This window comes from Malaya genurostris, chromosome 3 (assembly GCF_030247185.1).
Source record: "Malaya genurostris strain Urasoe2022 chromosome 3, Malgen_1.1, whole genome shotgun sequence".
Lineage (NCBI taxonomy): Eukaryota > Metazoa > Arthropoda > Insecta > Diptera > Culicidae > Malaya > Malaya genurostris.
In genome coordinates, this window is record NC_080572.1 from 255623386 (window position 1) to 255644917 (window position 21532).

Below are 21532 nucleotides of genomic sequence, written 5' to 3' on the forward strand. Positions count from 1 at the left end.
TTAAATGTTCAAATTGTCATTTAGAGCTACGATGCAAAAGAGGAAAACAGTTTCAATTTTTGAGTTAGGTTAGATGCTGGCCAAACGAAACAATTTCGGCGATGCCAGTTTTCAGTGTCCGGTTCTAGAAGTACCGGAAAATGTGACTAAAAACTCCAAAACGACACACTTCATATTCCTCGAGATGGCTACTCAAATTGTCACTTAGATTCAAATGAAAGAACTTATGGTTTCACAGATTGCTACTGAATTTGGTCTGCATCCAAGCTTTACCGATTTTCCGGTAAAATGCTTTAGAACCCAATGCAAATGCGACATTGTCGGTTCCGGAATTGCATAGGGAAGTGTGTTTTTTATTTCAAACCACAAATTTGGCTAAAGACCGTTTTAATTTACAAATTATTCTCATTGATACTAAAACTATCTTTCTCGTTTTAATTCAAGAGTCTAAGATAAAATTTTAATGCATGAAAATATAGGAAAGGTTTCATTACACCACTAAGTGGATTGAAACAGGTTTAGCTTTTCTCATTTAGAAGGGCTATGCCATCACTGTGAAAACCGAGTTTTGAACAGAATTTTGCACTCACTTTTCTTCGAGATAGGTGAACCTATTTACACAAACTTAAACTCAAATGAAAGCTACTATTGCTCCATAGAATTTTTTCTAATTTGAAAACAACTATAAATTCAAAAGTTTGCCTTCATAGTCAAAGATGTAAAGATGATAAGTTTTCAAAAATTGTAAATTTATTCCTCTAGTTTACAGGTCTGTAAGTTAAAGACCACACAAATTCACATCGGATTTACCAATTCCCGCAATCTAGTGTCGAAAGTACCGGAAATAGCATTCGAAATCTTCAAAATGGAAGTAACACACTTTTCTCCGCATTTCTCAAATCGATTTAAAGCGCTTACGGTTTCTTATAGAAGAGCTGAATTTTATCCGGATCTGACTTCCCATTTCGGAATTACAGAGTGATGAATGTTATAAATTTCAAGCCGTCGTATAGTGCGACGATGCAAAAAAGGAAATAATCTTCTAATTTGGGCCCAAAAGTTCCAATTTGTAGATCATATCAGTTACTGATCATACGAACCGACTTCGGATGAACCTGATCCCTTGAAATTGTCAAAAACTTCAACCTAGAACACACTCACTTTTCTCTGCAACGGCTCAACCAAATAAACAAAAACAAAAGCCCGAAAAAAGGTAATCCGGAACATGAAGAGGAAGTCACAGACTAACAGACAGGACACTCAAATTGGATTCTTCAATCATTTTAACGGTCATTTCGAATATTCCTTCAGTTGGGACAGTACTCGCATATGTCATGATAGCGCCACATTACCCTATCAAAAACATCCTGTCTGTCATCTAGACTGTGTTTTTTTTTCATTTACCAGCATAGAATTTCATACAGAATGCAGATTTAATACATATTGCCAAAACTAAATACAGAATTGTGCCTACTTCTCATCCTCCAATGCAATACAAAATCGAACCCGTTTTGTTACAATATTCACTAGCTTCTGGGTTGCCGCCACTTAATTCCGGGTGAAAATTACCAACACAATCAAAAATATTCCAGATGAACAAAGTTGGAAAATTAAATGGTTACCTTCCAACATCGCTAAAAATAGTTAAATATATTATCAACGTAATCCAATAATTTATTGTGACGATTCATTTTAAATATTATGATGAAATCAGGCATCTCTGCAAGCAGCTGACCGATGTTGACAAACGAGGGGGAAACAAATATTTAAAAAAAAATATTACGTAACACAAGGAATGTACCAATAGTAATAGTTCGCGCAGCACAATAAAGGTGGAACTAGTGAATCACGAAATTTTATTTTTATAGAATTTACCCATACTGTCCTGTCTGTTACTCTGTGAGGGAGTGTTTAAAATGTCGAAACTTTACTTTAACCGATACTGCAAAAAAAAACTGGCAAAAAATCTTCTAATTTTGACTCGAAAATATTTCGATTTGTAGGCTTCGCTAGTTTGCCGAACAAACTTCCCTGTTTATATTCAATGAGCTGCATTTTATTTCAATACTACCATACTAATATTGCTAAGAATACAAGTCACATGAGAAAGGCATCATCGCACTATTCGATTATTCGATTATCACCGGAATATTTTTTTTTAGGTATTTATCATGTTTCTTCATGAAATTTACTGCACGAATGTAACCAAACCAAATGTTGAAATAGTTCGCGATATGACCTACATTCTTCGGCTTTTCGATAGTAATTTATCAGTTAATGTTTAATCTGACCTGAAATTTAAGGTTTGATGATATATTTAAAATACGTATCAATCAGAATGATTGAATAATGTGCAGCGTTCAAATCAAAATAATAAATTTAGAATATTTCTCTCGTGGCCCGGGACATTCCTTTTCCTAGCATAGCCAAGCTTCAAGATAACATATTTTCAACAATTAAAAGAAGAAAATATACCTACCATGATCACTGTCGCAGAACTGTCATGCTAACTTTTCATCTCTTCAGCTTCATGTTACTTTTTACACAAACACAAATCGACCCAGATACTCTCCAAGAGAAAATAAAAGTGTCTATTGAAAGAAGTTATATCTACTACCTCAGTCTGTACTCGGTATCAAATGTATTTATTTCGAATTTTCTTTCCATCTAGCTTCACGCAACCCATAACTCAGTTTATCGCTTTCGTTATGAAATCTGCAATTGTTTTTCATTGATGGATCCCACAAACGGTTTCACGTTTATTCCGGTTATGATACTGATATATTTTTAATGTCATCTTTACTCGCCTTCGGTTTGTTGAAATACTAGATTTTTTTCATGCTTTACTGTTCGTAATAAATAAATATTCTGAAATAAAGATGTTTCGTTTGAAATATAGGCTAAAGTGATTTTTGGTTACATCTCGAAGGCAAAAAATAATCAACAATTTTTAATCGTCTGATCATCAGCAAACGCTTCTAAATAATACTGCTGACTGCTATGCTATTATTTTGCACTAAAATGAGCTTTCCAGGACTAGGAACTTTATCATATTACAACTTGGCAATATCATTCTTCCCCTAAACTTCAAGAATCTTTATATGACGGTCATTTTTTTTCTTTCCTTTCAATGTTGAGGTCGAATAATCTCAACCCATCACACATGGTTTTCAGTACTACAAGAAAAATGTTTAGATCATCAAAATCAGAGATTATAATCAAAAATGTCCTGGCTGAATAATTGAAATAAATCTTCCGAAATGTTTGGAGAATAGTCTACAATCGTCCGCTCATCAGATTCAAGAAAACTGAAGATAATGTCAATTACAAATATTTCTTGTGAGTTTCTAGATTGCATTGCATTGCATTGTATGTCCTGAAGTTTGGGTATAAAACGGCAGGAAAACTGCAATAACTTTCATACTAAAAGAATAGTGATTCTTTTCCGTTTAGACAAATCGGTCAAGACAAACGGCTTGCCTTGATACACACAGTTTTGATGTTTCGCTCGTAAAAAGTAAATTGCATCAATTTTCTTAGATATCAAGAGGGTGATGGCTAGCCGAGTTCGTCCGCGTCAATTTTAGTTGGCGATTCGTCAGCAATGCAATCATTGAAATCGTTTCGGTAAAATAGTTTATGTACTTCAGCTGGTTTCCTTTCTTTTGGTAACCTAAATAATGGTTTTAACTTAGTTTCGAATACATATTTTAAGTCGCCTGTAGAATGATTCGATATACTAATCAAATTGTATTTATTCAATAATCAATAGTATAATGTATATTTTCAGGCACACTGCTTAAGCTCTAAGATGCCAAGGGTATTTCCTAATCTTAATTAACGACTAACTTAAAACTAGAATAGTATCATTAGATTATGTCGTCTAGAATTTTTGAAAAAAGCTTTTAGCTGGTATTCGGCAGGTGTCGGTGAATTGAATATTGCATGAATTCCAAATGGTGCTATATATGGCCGCTTCCTTTCGGTTCGTGTGGGTCCGCGGGAAACACCCCCAGGCTACGAAGGCCCGGCGGGTGGCCCGCATGCTGGTCATCGTCTGGAGCGTAGGACCGTAGGCGGTGATGGTGATGTTACGAAGAGATGAGAAAATAAAAAAAGTAAATATTGTGAAAACCGAGGTAAATAGGGGGTATGGAAACAAAATGTCTGAAAACTACAGAGATCTAATTAGTTGCCATCGAGATGGTGAAGAGACATGGAAGGGGGGAACGAAAAGTTAGTGACAAAAAAAGATCTTGTTAGTTCCAATGAAGATGGTGGACAGGGACGGTGATCGAGAGAATCGAGCGGATGTTAGTGTCGAACCTGTAGGTGGAGATTATACTTTCTGAGCGAGGTATAACAGATTACACTTGGATATTAATGTGTTTGAGGTACTGGTATATAAGAAGCATATAAGAGATATCCCGACTAGCCAACACATCTCGGACCGGAACTTCAGGTGGTCTACCTCGGGCCCTTAGGGAGTCCTTTAATAAAGACCTGGCGTCACGATACTCCGTACACGTCCATACGACATGCTCGATGTCCTGATAACCGTCACCACAAGCGCAGAGACCGCTCTCCACGACTCCAATACGCCGGAGGTGCGCGTTGAAGGTGTAATGGTTTGACATGAGCCGAGACATCACACGAATGAAGTCACGACTCACGTTCATCCCCCTGAACCAAGGTTTCGTCGATACCCTAGGGATAATGGAATGCAGCCATCGTCCCAGTTCGCCATTGCTCCATGAAGTTTGCCAACTTTCGAGAGTTTTCTGACGAGAGATACTGAAAAATTCATTGAAGCAGATTGGTCTTTCATAAATATCACCTTCTAATGCGCCCACCTTAGCCAATGAGTCTGCCTTTTCATTGCCCGGAATGGAACAATGCGAAGGGACCCAGACTAACGATATTAAATAAGACCGTTCAGATAAAGTTCTCAAATGTTCCCGTATTTTCCCCAGGAAATATGGGGGATACTTTCCTGACTTCATTGCCCGGAGAGCTTCTATTGAGCTTAGACTGTCCGTGACAATGAAGTAATGGTCCTTGGGCAAGGTTTCAATGATCTCGAGGGTGTACTGAATAGCAGCTAATTCTGCGACGTAGACTGAAGCCGGATCACTGAGTTTGTACGAAGCGGTGATGTTCTGATTGAAGATTCCGAAGCCTGTGGACCTGTTGATGTTTGATCCGTCAGTGTAAAACATCTTTTCACAGTTGACTGTTCTAAATTTATTATAAAAAATATTTGGGGCCACTTGAGGGCGCACGTGGTCCGGAATTCCACGAATTTCTTCTCTAATGGATGTGTCGAAAAACACAGTAGAATTAGTAGTATCCAAGAAATGAGCACGGTTGGAAACAAACGAAGAAGGATTAATATTCTGAGCCATGTAATCAAAATACAAGGACATAAAACGGGTCTGAGAATTGAGCTCGACAAGCCTTTCGAAGTTTTCAATCACCATTGGATTTAAGATATCGCATCGGATTAGCAATCGATATGAGAGATCCCAGAATCGGTTTTTCAACGGTAAGACGCCCGCGAGCACTTCGAGACTCATCGTATGAGTCGACTGCATGCAACCTAAGGCAATACGCAAACAACGATACTGAATTCTTTCCAGTTTAATGAAATGGGTGTTCGCGGCAGATCGGAAGCAGAAGCATCCATATTCCATTACGGACAATATCGTTGTTTGGTACAGCCTGATCAGGTCTCCTGGGTTTGCACCCCACCAAGTTCCGGTTATTGTGCGAAGAAAATTGATTCTCTGCTGGCATTTTTGCTTCAGATATCTAATGTGACATCCCCAGGTGCCTTTGGAGTCGAACCAGACCCCGAGATATTTAAATGTGAAGACCTGAGCTATGGTTTCACCCCCTAGTTGAAGCTGTAGTTGTGCTGGTTCTCGCTTTCTTGAAAATACGACCAGCTCAGTTTTCTCCGTAGAGAACTCGATACCCATTTGAAGAGCCCATGTCGACAAGTTGTCGAGGGTATCTTGTAATGGTCCTTGGAGATCGGCAGCTTTGGGTCCTATAATGGACACAACGCTGTCGTCGGCAAGTTGTCTTAGCGTGTAAGATGTGTTGATACATTCATCAATGTTGTTTACGTAAAAGTTGTATAAAAGGGGGCTTAAGCATGAGCCCTGAGGAAGACCCATGTAACTGAATCGTATTGTCGACAAATCACCATGTGCAAAATACATGTGTTTCTCGGACAATAGATTATGTAAAAAGGTATTCAAAACCGGCGAAAGACCATGCTGGTGCAGCTTCTTAGATAGGATATTTATAGAAACTGAATCAAAAGCCCCCTTGATATCTAGAAATACTGATGCCATTTGTTCTTTACGAGCAAATGCCATTTGAATTTCGGTTGAGAGCAACGCAAGACAATCGTTCGTTCCTTTACCCCTGCGGAAGCCGAATTGTGTATCTGAAAGTAAACCATTAGTCTCGACCCAATTGTCTAGACGGAAGAGAATCATTTTTTCGAACAACTTCCGGATACAGGAAAGCATAGCAATCGGCCGATACGAATTGTGATCGGAGGCTGGTTTCCCAGGTTTTTGAATGGCGATAACTCTCACTTGTCTCCAGTCGTGTGGAACAATATTACCCTCGAGGAACTTGTTAAACAAATTCAGCAAGCGCCTTTTGGCAGAGTCAGGAAGCTTTTTCAACAAGTTGAATTTAATTCTGTCTAACCCCGGGGCCTTATTGTTACACGACAAGAGCGCAAGTGAGAACTCTACCATCGAAAACGGTGTTTCGTTTGTATTCGAAGTCGCGGCGCGGGATATCTTCTGTTCCGGAACAGAATCAGGACATACTTTTTTAGCGAAATCGAATATCCAGCGGTTAGAATATTCCTCGCTTTCGTTCGTTGTGTTTTGGTTGCGCATTCGTCGGGCTGTGTTCCAAAGAGTGCTCATCGATGTTTCTTTTGTTAATCCGTCAACAAACCGTCGCCAGTAACCTAGTTTCTTTGCTTTAACTAAGTTCTTCATTTGCTTATCTAGCGCTGCGTAATTTCTATAATTATCAGGTGTTCCATATTTTCTGAACTTTTTGAATGCTAAAGATCTTTCCGCGTTCAGTGATGAGCACTCTTTGTCCCACCACGGGTTGGGAGGACGAATGTTAGTATTCGCGCCGGGTATACGTTTCGTCTGAGCTTGAATCGCAGTGTCGAGAATCAAGCCAGCCATAAACGTATACTCTTCCTCCGGAGGAAGTTCTTGTGTTGTTTCTAGTTTCTCAGATATCGATATTGCGTAGCATTTCCAATCAATATTTCGTGTGAGGTCATACAAAACATTGATTGTTTCCGATGGTCTTAATCCGCTGGCGATTGAAATTACGATAGGCAGATGATCGCTACCGTGGGGATCAGGGATTACCTTCCACGTGCAATCCAACCGTAGCGATGTCGAGCAGAGGGATAAGTCCAGCGCACTTGGTCTTGCTGGTGGTGCGGGAATTCGTGTCATTTCTCCCGTATTCAAGATTGTCATATTGAAGTTGTCGCAAATATCATGGATCATAGCTGATCTGTTATCATCATGAAGACAACCCCATCCCGCACCGTGAGAGTTAAAGTCTCCTAAAACTAACGTCGGTGCGGGAAGAAGTTGCATGATACTGCTGAGCCAGTGGTATCCAACTGAGGCTCTAGGGGGAATATAGATGGAAGCAATACAAAGGTCCTTGCCTTTAATTGTGACATGACATGCGACAACTTCAATACCTGATATCGAGGGGAGGTTAATTCGAAAGAAGGAATAGCACTTTTTGATCCCCAAAAGTACTCCTCCGTAGGGATTATCTCGATCCAGGCGAATAATGTTAAAATCGTGGAAGTTTAGTGATACATCAGAAGTTAACCAAGTTTCGCACAATGCAAATGCGTCACATTTCAGATTATTTACTAAGTATTTAAAACAATCTATTTTCGGGATGATACTTCTACAGTTCCACTGTAAAACAGTGATCGAATCTATGACCTCGTTCGAAAAATTAGCCATCGAAGGAAACGATTGCTGAGAGGAGGGGCCATTTTGCAGTCAGCTGCATCAAAAACATTTTAACTTTTGGCAGGAAAGTCATCAAAATACCTTTTAGGGGGTCAGAAATGTTGAAGACGGAAAATATAAAGTCCACAATGTCACTGAATTTTACAAGTCCAGCACTTGATGTGTTTTCTGGTTCCTTGGGGACTTTCGGGGTTTTGGGTGTCCCCGGAAGTGTTGGATATTCTTTCTCCGATTTCAAGTCTCCGGAACTAGGAGCTTTTGGCTTCTTCTTTTCGTTTTTTTTACCAACACTTCCTTCTGCTGTTACTTTTGGAGGGCCTTCAAGAGATATCTTCGAACCCTTTCTAGGGAGTTTAGGAGATGATATATTTTTCCTCTTCCTAAAACTACGAGGGACAGTTGAAGATGTACCTTCTTGAGGATCGTCAGAGTCGCAATCGTCCGCAGACAAACAGGTGTAGGGGTTCTGTTCAGGTGGTGTGGTGATTTTCAGCATTTCTGCGAACGAGCGGTTTGATCGTTGCTTGAGAGATCGTTTCAAATGATCTCCACGCAATTTATACGCAGAACATGCTGTGAGGTCATGCGGGGCCGCCCCACAGTAAAGACACTTTTCAATGTCTCTGTCGCAAACGCCATCCGCATGACTCTCTCCACACTTCGAGCAGCGGGGCCGATTTCCACAATGGGAAGCTGTGTGTCCTAGTTGTTGACAACTAGTGCAATTCATTACCCGTGGTACGAAAAGTCGTACAGGTAGACGAACCCTGGCCAGGAGAACGAATTTCGGCAAAGCCGAGCCGGAGAAGGTCACCCGATACGAGTCCGAGTGGGGATAAGACTTTGTCCCATCCGCGGCGATCGATACTGAATGCAAACGTTTGCAGTCCAGTATCTTGACATTCTTAAGCAAGGGATCTTTAAAACATCCGACCCCATGTTTGAGAATGTCCTCGCATGTCAGACTTGGATCCGTGATCACTCCGTCTATCTCGACTTCGCGAGCTGGTATATAAACGCGGTAGTCCCGCGTAAAGTGATCGTTTCGAGCGATCTCATTAGCATGTTTCAGACTGGTCAACGAGACCCTGAGCTTATCGGGACGAATTTTTGAAATAAATTTCAATGTTGTATATTTCGACTCCAAGTCTTTAGATATTTTCAAAATATTAAGCGGTTTATTCTTCTCTTTGGTCCGAAAATAAACCACATAAAGGCCGGCCGAGGGTGAAGGCTCTTCGGGATACTGTTTAACCCGGTGAGTCTTACTATTTGGGGCAGATTTAAAATCTGTTTCCATTTTATCTTCGGGGGGCAGGGGAGAATTTAATGGACTTGCCATAGCGCGGTTGAGGTTCCGCGCAAATTATAGGGGGAGTCAAAATATAAGACGATAAAGGGACACGAAGGGAAAAAATATTATACTTAGCTAATGATCCGTAGCAACTCGGCCGCTGAGGCCAAGCGTTAGTTACAACGACCTCCGAGAATAAATATGCACACAGCACCGGTTCACGGCACCACACTAAACGTCGGTTCACTGTTCTTATTGTTTTAACACAATAGCACCCGGCACTGTCTAACGGTATTTATTGTTTATACTGTATTGATCTACTGCACAAGCTCACGAACAAAAGATCTGATATTAAATGACCTTGAAACGGATTAGAATGGATTAACGCACAGCTGCTCTAATGCAAACTACCATCCGATCGATACGACGGTCACGAAAGGAATGAAATTGTATTTATTCGTTTTTTAGTGTTTATGTGACCAACCACGGACTGGTCCAGTAGTAAGTTTATTATGCGAGGAAATACGCACCATTTAGTCTTAGTGGATTCGAACATGATACCTCGTAAGAAACCACCTTTATATGCTTGTATTTCCACTTATAGGTGAGATAGAATTATTTTTTATTCATAAAACAAATAGGCTCACAGATCCACTTTGAAGACTCAGTTTTGGGTATCATGTAAGATAAACTCCGAATAAAAATAGGCTTCCGCGACTCAGGCGAACTGATTCCTAATCTGGAACATTCATTCAAAATTGAAGTTAAAAGATACGCGCGTGGTGCAGGTAGTTCGTTAGCATTGCTTATTTTCTTGTTAATCAATAGAACAAAATATAAATTTGCGGAAAAAAAACGATTGGACAGACTGCCTTGAGTTTCACGAATTCCGGAAATTAGTCGTTCCGCGTGCCGTACGTTATGTAGAAGTTGTAGTGTTTACTAAGCCATATACAGATATTCTCCCATCCCTACTAATACAATTCCTTTTCCGAGATACTCATGGAGATGCAGTGGTACCCGCGGTACCTTAGAAACAACATACATCAAACAAACATTCCTTCCCTTTCTCAGTAGCATAGCCTTTGGTCGTGACCAGCGTCGTACTTGACCATTTATTTCAAGTTCTGAGTGAGCGGAAAAACTGAACTGGTTGTATTACAGCTTCAAATAAGGGGTGGAATCATACATTCTTAGAGAAGATGAAATTTACACTTGACGTAAATTCAAGCCTGCCGCAATTCTTTGTTGATGTCATTATATTTCTTTAAAAAATAGTTTTTGTGTTTGTATCGATGTAACCTTCAGCTAAATTAACTGTGAAGTTAATGATATGACTTATATTCACATGCTTTGAATTGTAAATTTAAGTGAATTACGAAGCTTCTTTTATGTGCACCTATAAAGACGTAAAGTTACATGATTTGTGTACCTATGGTCTTCATATTTGAATATCTCGAGATCAAGTTCGACTCCAAAGGCATGTCACATTAGGTATCTGAAATATGAATGCCCATTCAGAATATCTGATTAGATTGTACCAAACAACAATATTGTATAAATTGTTCAATTTTGTTGTTTGCGTATTACCTTGGGGTGCATGCAGTCGACTCGATGAGTTTCGAAGTGCTGACGGGTGTCCTACCACTGAAACACAGATTCTGGGATCTCTCATATCGATTGCCGATTTGATGCGATATCTTGAATCCGATGGTGATTAAAAACTTCGAGAGGTTTGTCGAGCTTAATTCTCAGACCCGTTTTATGTCCTTGTATTTTGATCAAGTGGCTCAGAATCAGAAGCAAAGTCTTGGCATTACATTCCTTTTGTGGAATTTGGCCTTTCTGTTTCAACAGACTTCGCAGCCAATTCTTAGTGTACAGAATCATTGCATGGCTAGAACTATGGATCCTACTGACACTAAGAATCCTTCCAGGTCGAGGCTCGAACATACGACAACTGGCTTCCAAGACCAGCGTCCTATGCATTGAACCGCCAACCCGGGACGAACTTAAAATCAGAACTGCTGATTATTTATACAAATAATAACACATTTGGCATGTAAACTATGTTTTAAGCTAATATACTTAAAATTCTTTTAATTCTATAATATTTCCATGTCCAAACATTATTATAGCAGGAGAAGATTGAACATTTTTTTAATTATCATGTATAAGAGCCCGTAATATTGCGATATATTGCGGACCGTTGAGGCCGTTCCGAAGTTCATAATGGTGACTTCCGGTATATTGAAATTTCCGGCATCTGTTCATCAAATCCGTTTCAAAAATACTTCCAATATGCGATATTTCAAGAAAGATCAATAAACCTGAGACCGCCATCTTGGATTGCTGAGTGAACTCGAACATCGCTTTCCGGTACGTACTCATAAAAGCCGTTCCGGAAATATGCGTATTGTAAAGAATTTAACGATACATCAATAAACCCTTTTATTTTCTTGGATTTCAGAATGACCTTAAACATCGTTTTCCGACATATACTTATCATACCCGTTTCGAAAATATGCATGTCGTAAGGGTTTTATGGGCAGATTTAAATGTGCAACCCTGCACGCAATATAAAATTGAACAAAGCACGCTGTGTGGTGGTGTTTTCTTCATTTTGTATGACTGTTTGAAAGTTTTGACACTCATCGCTCTATAATTTCGGAACCGGAAGTCGGATCTGGAAGGACACTGCACAGTATCTTTAAAGACAATGGGTCGAATAAATAAAATATAGTAAAGTCTGTTCTTTGCAGTATCTTCTTAAAAACAAAGTCCACAGAGTATAACGCAGTTTGCATTTGAGTTCGTTAAAATCGGTTGAGAAATTTCCAAGAAAAATGAGTGCGCATTTTCTCATAGATGAAAATCGGTTAAGCCATCTCTGAGGAAAGTGAGTGACAATTTTTCATTTTTTTCACAAATTTCACCTTGTAATTAAAAATTAATAGCAGTCTATAGAACCATAAGACCTTTTATTTAAATCTGAGTTTGTAAAAATCATAATAATGGTGTATAGGAATGGTATATGATTCTCGATCTTCTGGGCCTCCGTTCGAGGTTTTCACAGTGATTGCTTACCCTTTCTACATGTGAAAGGCAAAAAGACGTGTTGGTTTGGGTGTATTCACTATACCCTTGGTATCATTGCAACTGTGAACGAAATGGATTAAGAAAATACTTTTTGGTGTGAATGACAATGTTTCTTTTTTATATGTTAATATTCCAAAATTTTTTTTTATGGCAAAACGTTGAAAATTTGGCTTAAAACGAAACGAATACTGTTCAGCAACCACCGAATTCACCTGATTCGGCTCCCTGCGACTTTTTCTTATTTGGTTGATTTAAGAAACCGCTCCGTAGAACGCGTTTCAGCACCCGAGATTAGATTATGAATTTATCGCAGGTGGCTAAAAATTAATAGCAGTCTATAGAACCATAAGACCTTTTATTTAAATCTGAGTTTGTAAAAATCATAATAATGGTGTATAGGAATGGTATATGATACTCGATCTTCTGGGCCTCCGTTCGAGGTTTTCACAGTGATTGCTTACCCTTTCTACATGTGAAAGGCAAAAAGACGTGTTGGTTTGGGTGTATTCACTATACCCTTGGTATCATTGCAACTGTGAACGAAATGGATTAAGAAAATACTTTTTGGTGTGAATGACAATGTTTCTTTTTTATATGTTAATATTCCAAAATTTTTTTTTATGGCAAAACGTTGAAAATTTGGCTTAAAACGAAACGAATACTGTTCAGCAACCACCGAATTCACCTGATTCGGCTCCCTGCGACTTTTTCTTATTTGGTTGATTCAAGAAACCGCTCCGTAGAACGCGTTTCAGCACCCGAGATTAGATTATGAATTTATCGCAGGTGGCTCTGATGGCCATATCGGAAACTGAATATAAAAAAATGTTTCGAGAATTGGATCAAGCGCTAGTATAAGTGTGTTGCAGTGTTGATGGGGAGTACTTTGAAGGGGACAATATCGATTTTGATGAATATTCTTGTATTTTTATTTTCCGAATAAATTCTGGGAACTGTTTGATCAAGGTAATAGAATTATTTTTGGATCTTCTAGATTAATAGAAAAATATGGCCTTGTTTTCTTGCACCAGAAGCTATGTAACCCCTTAATCCACTGTTCCGAATAGATGGGTTCTATTGTTTCACTCAGTCAAAAAAATACTGATGTTTGGTTGCAATCACATCACAGACGGGTAACAATGCCGGTCTTCGCACATTTGACGTCTGATTTCCGGAGCCGGTGAATCCAACTCGATATCTCTAATGATCTCAATCTCGGACCCATCGCAACCGAGTCATGGTATCAGATTTCGCTCACGTGACCGCTAATCAGTTGAATCGGCATTTTTATCTAGAGCCGTTAAGGATCAAGAGTAAACCAAGCTAACTTGTGTTTTAATTTGTGCATTACGTACATTTTATTTGGTACGTATGTCATAGATCTATGTATTCATATATGCAGTGCCACGAGTTTATCAAAGTGGCTTGCACGATTGGGTTTCAAACAATCTTTTTTAACAATAATTTATTCTCAAGTGAATGTTAAGCCTGACATCTTGGATGAAATATCACTTTTGATCAATTTTTCACCAACGTTTAACGGAAAATTGCTTACATTTTATGAATGTAGATTTTAGTTCCCTAATAAAAAAGTTAGCAACACTGCTTCAATGCATTTGTATTAGATTGCGCTACACAAAATAAACAAAACTAAATATTTTCTGTTACAAGAGCAGTTTGTCGGGAAAATAAATAGTTTTACGACAACATTCCATATCCATTGCATTTCGCGTGTTAAATTAAAGGTTTCTATTTTGGGGGTTTACTTATAGAAAGTACGTAAATCTTATAAAATATATCGCAATAATTTCTGCAAGAGGAAATTCATATATGAATGTGTTTGTTGCTAATCAAATGTGTCAGTGAAAGTAAGCTGAAACTGAAATAATTTTTTTCGAGCAGTTTTAAGAAAAACGGAAGAGTTTTAGACTAATGGCGTTTTTCATTGAAAACCACTGATGGCGTGGATTGCACTGATTTTGCACTTTCGAGCAGAAATGGCAATGAAACACCGTCAGAATATTGCATTTCTGCTCGAAAGTGCAAAATCAGAGCAATCCACTCCACCAGTGTTTTTCAATGAAAAACGGCATAAGATTTTCGCTTTCCTTAAATTGCAATTTTAAGCAGTATGAACCGATTGATTTATTTTTCAACCATATGGAAGATTTATTGAGTAAAATCAGGAAAAGAAGCGCCGGAATTTGTTTTTACGCACACATTGTTGGCATTACTCATACGCTTGCAAAGAGTCTTGCTCCTTAACTTTGGACACCAGTGTGGTTTAATTGTATTAATTTTTTGATGCAATGTAATATCGGATGTGTACCATACGCTTCGCATTTCGTTTCCTCTTCCTCGAATTTTCAGTGAAAGAGTGATAAAACTGAGTTTGAGTGATTTGGGTATTGAATACCAGTGATTTAAAAGTATTGCTGAAAGTCACAGTAAAATGAAATGTGTTATTGCCAGTTGCTATGCAAAGCCTGAGTCAAAGGATGGCGTTTTCAGCCACAGGTAATTATAAGCAAATCATTTCTGCTAGCAATGGTTTCTGGAGGAAAATTAGTGATAATATCATAAATTTTGCTAGGTTTCCTTCTGACAAAAGCAAGTTGGATAAATGGTTAATCGCCATTCAAATATTTACGGGCCCAACAATACAGAATACTTCAAATCGAAAGATTTGTGGGAGGCACTTTTGCTAAAACGAATCCTTATGAAACATATGTTTTATTCGATATTATCACATTAGGCGCTTGCTAATCGTTAGAGAACATTCACAGAGAACAACTCGAGCTATTATTCCCTAGCTCAGGTTACGGGTCTCAATGCTTCGAAAAGTTAGTAGTTTTTGAAAAGTATTGTTTGAAATTAAAATCTCATTAACATTAGATTCAATGTGCGATCGTTTTTCTTAGACATCATCGAAAGAAATGTTCGCTAGTAAGCTTTTCAATACTGATTTTGAGACATGTAAGAGCAGTTTCAGTGAGAATCGCGTTTGCAAAAAGTCAGTAGTGAATTTTTCTTTAGTGAGTTCACAATTCGCTGATTGTAAGTCAAGTAGTACCCAAAATAAGACAATAAATAGATGACTACTGTGATACGATATAAGTTCAACTAAACACTTTTTTACAACATATGCAAGACAATAACATAATATTACAAAACAGTTGCCGATAAAAAACTCTTCGACTTTTATTTTCTCTGCTCCGGATTGAAAATTTTGAGATTTTCAGTATAAGTCCAAATTTCTATAACTAGGGGAGAGTGTTCGGCACTCTTTTCTTTTAAGCTTATATCTTCTGACTAAGTGCACATTATGCGGACATGTATACATCGATGGAAAGCTAATGTTCCTAGCTAACAACTGAATAAGAAATTAAGTTGATTCAATCGATTGGAAAAATTTATTATCAATTTAGTAAAGTGATAAATTTTGGCCATTTCAAAAAAGGTGTTCGCTAAAAATGGAAAAATATACGTAAAAACTATCATTATTCAAAGAAAAACTGGAATTTATTCTTTTTGGAGGCGTTTTGGACAAAAATGATGGTGGCTTCGCCTTGGCTCTCTTGGCCAATAATTTGGATGGTGGCGCCTTTGGTGTCTTTCACCGGCTTCGCGGGATTGAATAAGTTGCTGCAGTCGAATTTATTGGCTTCTTATCCACTAAGCAACATTTAATGGCATTAAGCAGTGCATTAAAGTTTATTTTCCTTCACTTGGACGATTTGTTTGAAGTCGCCATGGCTAACAGAACCAGAGAACCAATGTTTTTACTTATATGACGGATATATTGAAGCCGTCAAGTTGTCCACGTGTTGCATATCACCAGAAATGACAGGTAATACAATAAGTTCAGCTAGCAGAAACGAAAAGATCGCGCCAATTTTCAAAAGTCGGTAGTTTCTGACGAATGTCTATAAACAATCAAAGTTTCAAAAGTCTGTAAAAGGTCTTTAGACGAAAAAAGATTTACATATTAACTAAGAAATTTAATAATTCACAGACAAATTTGCAGACTTGGCATCTCTGCATATCATTTTCAATTTTTCCTGATTTATCGGAAAAAATGGGGTGCCGGTAACCGAAATCGGTAGACATTTTAAAAATGACAGAAAAAAACTTTGGTTGAGAAAATTTTGATAGCATCCGGTATTAAATCATGAAATAGATCGATTTCACCTCATAATTATTCAATCCACTCACCTCTTCGATTGATGCTTTTCAATGTATGAACTTTAAATAAAAAATCATAAAAAACTTTTGTATTGATTTTTGCGCAATTAAAATTTGTTTTAGTCGCAGCCAAAAGTACAAGCGTCTGTTTGCTTTGGTATTCGGCACAAAAAGAACGTGCTGCTATTACACACACATGACATTTGTCGGAATGACGCTATCTGCTTTCTGTCAAAAGTTACGGTGGAGCGCTGGCAACCGAACATCTTCCCCTATATACTGTGCGCAACAAAATGGTATGAACATAGCTTAAACTATTGTTGACAACAACGCCACCAAAGGCAAATACTTTGGTTTCAGGAGCCAGCTTCCATGGCAGGGAGGTGGTAGTTTCGCTCTGAAAATTTTCTCGGGTCGCACCACAACATCTATGCGAGTTTGTTTTTTTTTTTCTTTTTTTTTATGAGTTGTTGTTTAGGGCGCGTACTATGTGTTCGTTTTACTCGGAGTCAGAGTCGCCCGCGTGTAGGTTCAAAAACGAAAACGGTATAAGTTTAATAGTCTCTATCATGTGTATACCAAAAATATCACCTCTTTTATAATAATAATTCTAATATTAACAGTTTGAAGTTGTTGTGGAACAAAATCATTGGCATCTTAGTATAAAGATATGAAGCGTGTGCTCTAATAAACAACGATTGAACAAACAAAATGTTGAAAGAGTGGTCTATCTAACAATTCGATGCTTGTGCATCACTTTAAAAGTCTCGAGGTTCTCAATGCCAGGGTAAATATTAAATAATAGTTGAAGGGTTATTTTTATCATTATCGAACTTTAACATTATTTGTACTGCACTAAGTAGAATTTCCAAAACAATCTCTACGACTTTACCCCATAGCGACGATTCTTGTCAAATCGAAGCCGGTAATCACTGATAAAAATGGGGAAATAGGTATATTACCATAAAGACTAACATTCAATACTACTTACGCTTCTCATCGGCACCGAATAGGCTGTTGGAATCGAGTGATGGTTCCGCGCTGCACATGTGGCCTCCCATCAGTAGCACTATGCTGAACAGGATTAGTGTGACGGTATAAACGGTGGCCGATTGATTACGTGCAATTTGATTCATTCTGACCGTGTGTGTGTTTGCTGAGCTCGGATGATGATTATTCCGGATGATGGGACGAAAAAATGAAGATGTGCTGTTGAACCGAAATGAAAACAGAAAAATAGAAGATTGTTTACCACGGTTTTTGTGAGTTACTATCAATCTCAAGTAGTTGATGGAATTTTTAATTAACCATTTTTCCTCGATGTTACCGTGCATACACATTCATCATACGGTAAAACATCAATCAATCCACGATGGTTTTATTGTACGTATTTAATTTACGACTCTGCCGTGTGTAATTGTGATGACAACACGCAGTGAAGGATTTCCCAGGTATTATGTGTGTTGGCTGACTAGCAGAACAGGCTCCCAATTATGAAAACTCGGGAAATTTTGATTTGGTGTTTGTACGTGACCAGCGAAAAATACGTAGCACATTTTTCTTGTTCTGGATGTGGTGGTAAAAGACCGTGCGTTCCCATTAGCTATTCAGCTGAAGGAGACATACGAAAAATTGGTTCTGTTTGATCCAATATCTCTATTGAACACAGTTGCAATTTCTGTAAACATCTTTTTACCTTTTTTCATATTTTTCATTCATATTACAGTGCTTGCGCATATCGCTTCACACACCACTAGGTTAATGAAGTTTCTGATTAAACTGTAAACCAACTTGATTAACCTCATCAGCAGTAGAGTTTATACACTGTTTGAAATCACGTTCGCCCAGCAGCAAATTATTTCACGTGCAACAAATGAGTAGCAGGAGAAAAAAGGCGATGGACATAATAAGCAATCCGAATACATTTTAGAGTTATTGCATCAAATTATGAGCATTCGTTTATGTAAAAGTTATAATACAGGAGGCGTTTGATCTTTGACCTCAACGAAGCAGTGAAATGTAATTATGAAAGCTTAAAAGTTAAAACCTTTTAGATGCATTTTCTGATGAAGCTACCATACATTTTAACAGCGTATTTTTAGTCGATTAAATCGATAATGCAACAGAACACTAATATTATTATACCGCTTATTGTTCCATTAACTCATTATTAGTATCAACCCATACATCTCGTAATCCCGTAAAGTCACATATCCTAATGTTATCCGTTATATGTTTTAACCCGTAATCTAACATGCTAAAGGAATACCACATCCGTTAGACTTAACCGTGTCCCAAAAACAGGGACCTAAATTTTACATTTTAGTATCGTCATTCGCCATGAAAAGAAAATGAGACAAACAATCATCGGCTTACTCGTTGGGGTATCATCTCCTACCTAATAGTTAATAATTTATCGTTCACGAGTTAAACGGAATGGGTGGCAAAGTGAAGTGGGTACGCTAAACGCTTTCGTGTAAGGGTATTAACACAGCCAGCAATGGTTTCCTGCCAATTAGTCTCATCGTGGACTTTAGTTTAATTAATTTAAACTTTTATAATCCGCATGCAGGTTTTCTCAGAGATGGCTAACATGTTTGTGTCCATGAATGTGAGAAGCAATTTGAATTGTGAGCTACCTCATACGCAAGCAGTAATAGAGCAATGAAGATGCGAATAGATAGAGAAAACGTATCGAAGAAAGTTGACTCCGAAATGATAAAACAGAAACACATTGTTAACATCCAACAAATATTTATTCTGGGGATTTTGGCATGATTTTGATGTTTGGTTTTATAGTCATTTAACTTTTTTTTGACATAATTGGCCTTTGACTCGGACGTGTTTAAACTAGTCCTTTCGTTTTAATGGATGCATCGATCGGCGAGAGTGGCTGCGCACAGAATATTTTAGGAATAAAACTCCTTAGCCGCTTTACTATAATGGCAAGATGCCAATTCAAACCAAAAAAACAATGATAGCAGGTTTGGGATCGTATGAAGTGAGTGTTGAGATACAAATGTGTTGATAACGAACATTTGGTTTGAACGATTTGTTTATGTTTCTTTGATATGAAATCTGTCATTGAACATCATGGATTATCATCGTATTCAACATGTCGAATTTTCATCTAGGAAGTGATGATTTGAGGAAAGTCCAGATTTGTTTTGGTTTTCATTTGAAGAAAATTGCTGCAGAGTCGCATCGAATGCTTGTTGAGGCATGAGGTGCGCCGAGTTGTAAGCAATATTGGATGAAGATGATACTTCTAGTCAAAAGCGAATGGCAGCAATGTTGAATGTAGCACAACAAACAGTTTCTGATCTAAAGAATAGTGAATTTTCGATTGTTCAAAGTCTATGAGAAAAGTCCAAAAGTGTTAAAAATGAGAGCCACATGATTTGAATGAAAGACAGATAGAAAACTGAAAAAAAACACTTTTCTTTGCTTTGCTTCAAAACTACGGAAGAAAATCAGTTTTGCATGGAATTGTTACTGGCAATGGAAATTTGATTTATTTCATGAATCCTTGATGGAAAAAATCATGGGATAATCCGATACAACAATCAACATCGACTGCAAAACCAGATCGATTCGGCAAGAAGACAATGCTCTGAAAACTCTCAACATTAGGCAGTCTGACAGCTCAGTTTTGTGCAATGACTGAGTGGGAACATATATTGGAGAAGCCAAATAAATGATAAACTCACAGAAAAGATGTTTTTCTTGGAAAAAGATACGCTCAGAGACGGCACTCGAACCTGCGTTCTTATGCAATCCGTTCATACGCGTTACTATTTCGCCACCCTAAGCCTTGTGATAGACACGGCTCTACTACTCGACTGGGTTTAGTTTTACAACGAACACGTGCCTCACGGTGCTAGAGTCGGATGCTTATAAAAATTTGTTGTCAAAATATCATAAAATTTTTATGATTCATGCATTTGTAAGACATCGGACTTTTTCCAAAATTACAGCATAATTTTAGAAATCTGCATAAAAAGAACTACAGTGTATCCCTAATCATGTAATATGGAATGTGGTTTTTCTGTATATTTTATAGTTGAAGACAGTTGCAGTCGCCTTGCTTTATGATAAAGGCCTGAAACAAATCTCTGCTTTACAATTTTATACTATTTAAACAATATCCTGATCTCTAGTTTAAAAAGCAAAATCGATCATTTGTATCATAGTGTCAGTTTAAATTATAATTTTGAGTGAATATTAATCAATTCGTCTCATCTATTGTTTTCCATATCTGGATCAGTTTGAACGTGAAAATGCAAATTTGATCAAATATGGTTATACCTTAAATAACTAGCAACCATCAAGTATATACATTCCCATTATGCCCTTGATTTTTTCTCCAGTGTTTCTTTCAGAAGCAACACCATTTATCTGACTTACGAGATAGCCAGCGCCAAGGAATACGCAGGACGACCATAAGGGGAACTACGACTGGCGATAAACACCAGTAAGTTGGTAGTGTAATTCAATTTGGAAATCTTTCTTGATGGCTGCTGTAATCGAAGGCTCGCGTATGATGCTAGCCTGGGGCAACATCGACATACACAAAACTGTGTTTGTTTCCATGCGAATTTTCTCACATTCTTTTCGCCTGTTCATAAATTTCTCGTTCCGCCCAAATATTAAGGTTTTGGAAGTATCAACCTTTAAACATTGGTGATCGTTTATAAGAAATAGTTGAACCCCCAATAATAATTGGGACTGATTTTATTTTTTGAAACAAGGGGGCGAAATAACAGATTTTCAGAACAATTTATCCTTAAAAAATAAAGCATTTATACACTCGCTTAATAACAACAATCATGCACTAGACCCTCAAACGTGGAGCGTGTTCACTTCTGATTCCATCTGGAGCACAAATAAAAGCTAC

The 21532-nt window shown here is 37.9% G+C and overlaps 1 protein-coding gene across 1 annotated transcript in view; it reads right to left on the reverse strand.

Annotated features, from left to right (window-relative positions):
- Positions 1-21532, reverse strand: part of LOC131436689 (RYamide neuropeptides) — a 44740-nt gene that overhangs the window by 4130 nt on the left and 19078 nt on the right. The window contains exon 2 of the mRNA XM_058605556.1: positions 17627-17844. Coding sequence (XP_058461539.1) covers positions 17627-17771 — 145 coding nt within the window. The 5' untranslated portion in view covers positions 17772-17844. The remainder of the gene's footprint in view (positions 1-17626; positions 17845-21532) is intronic.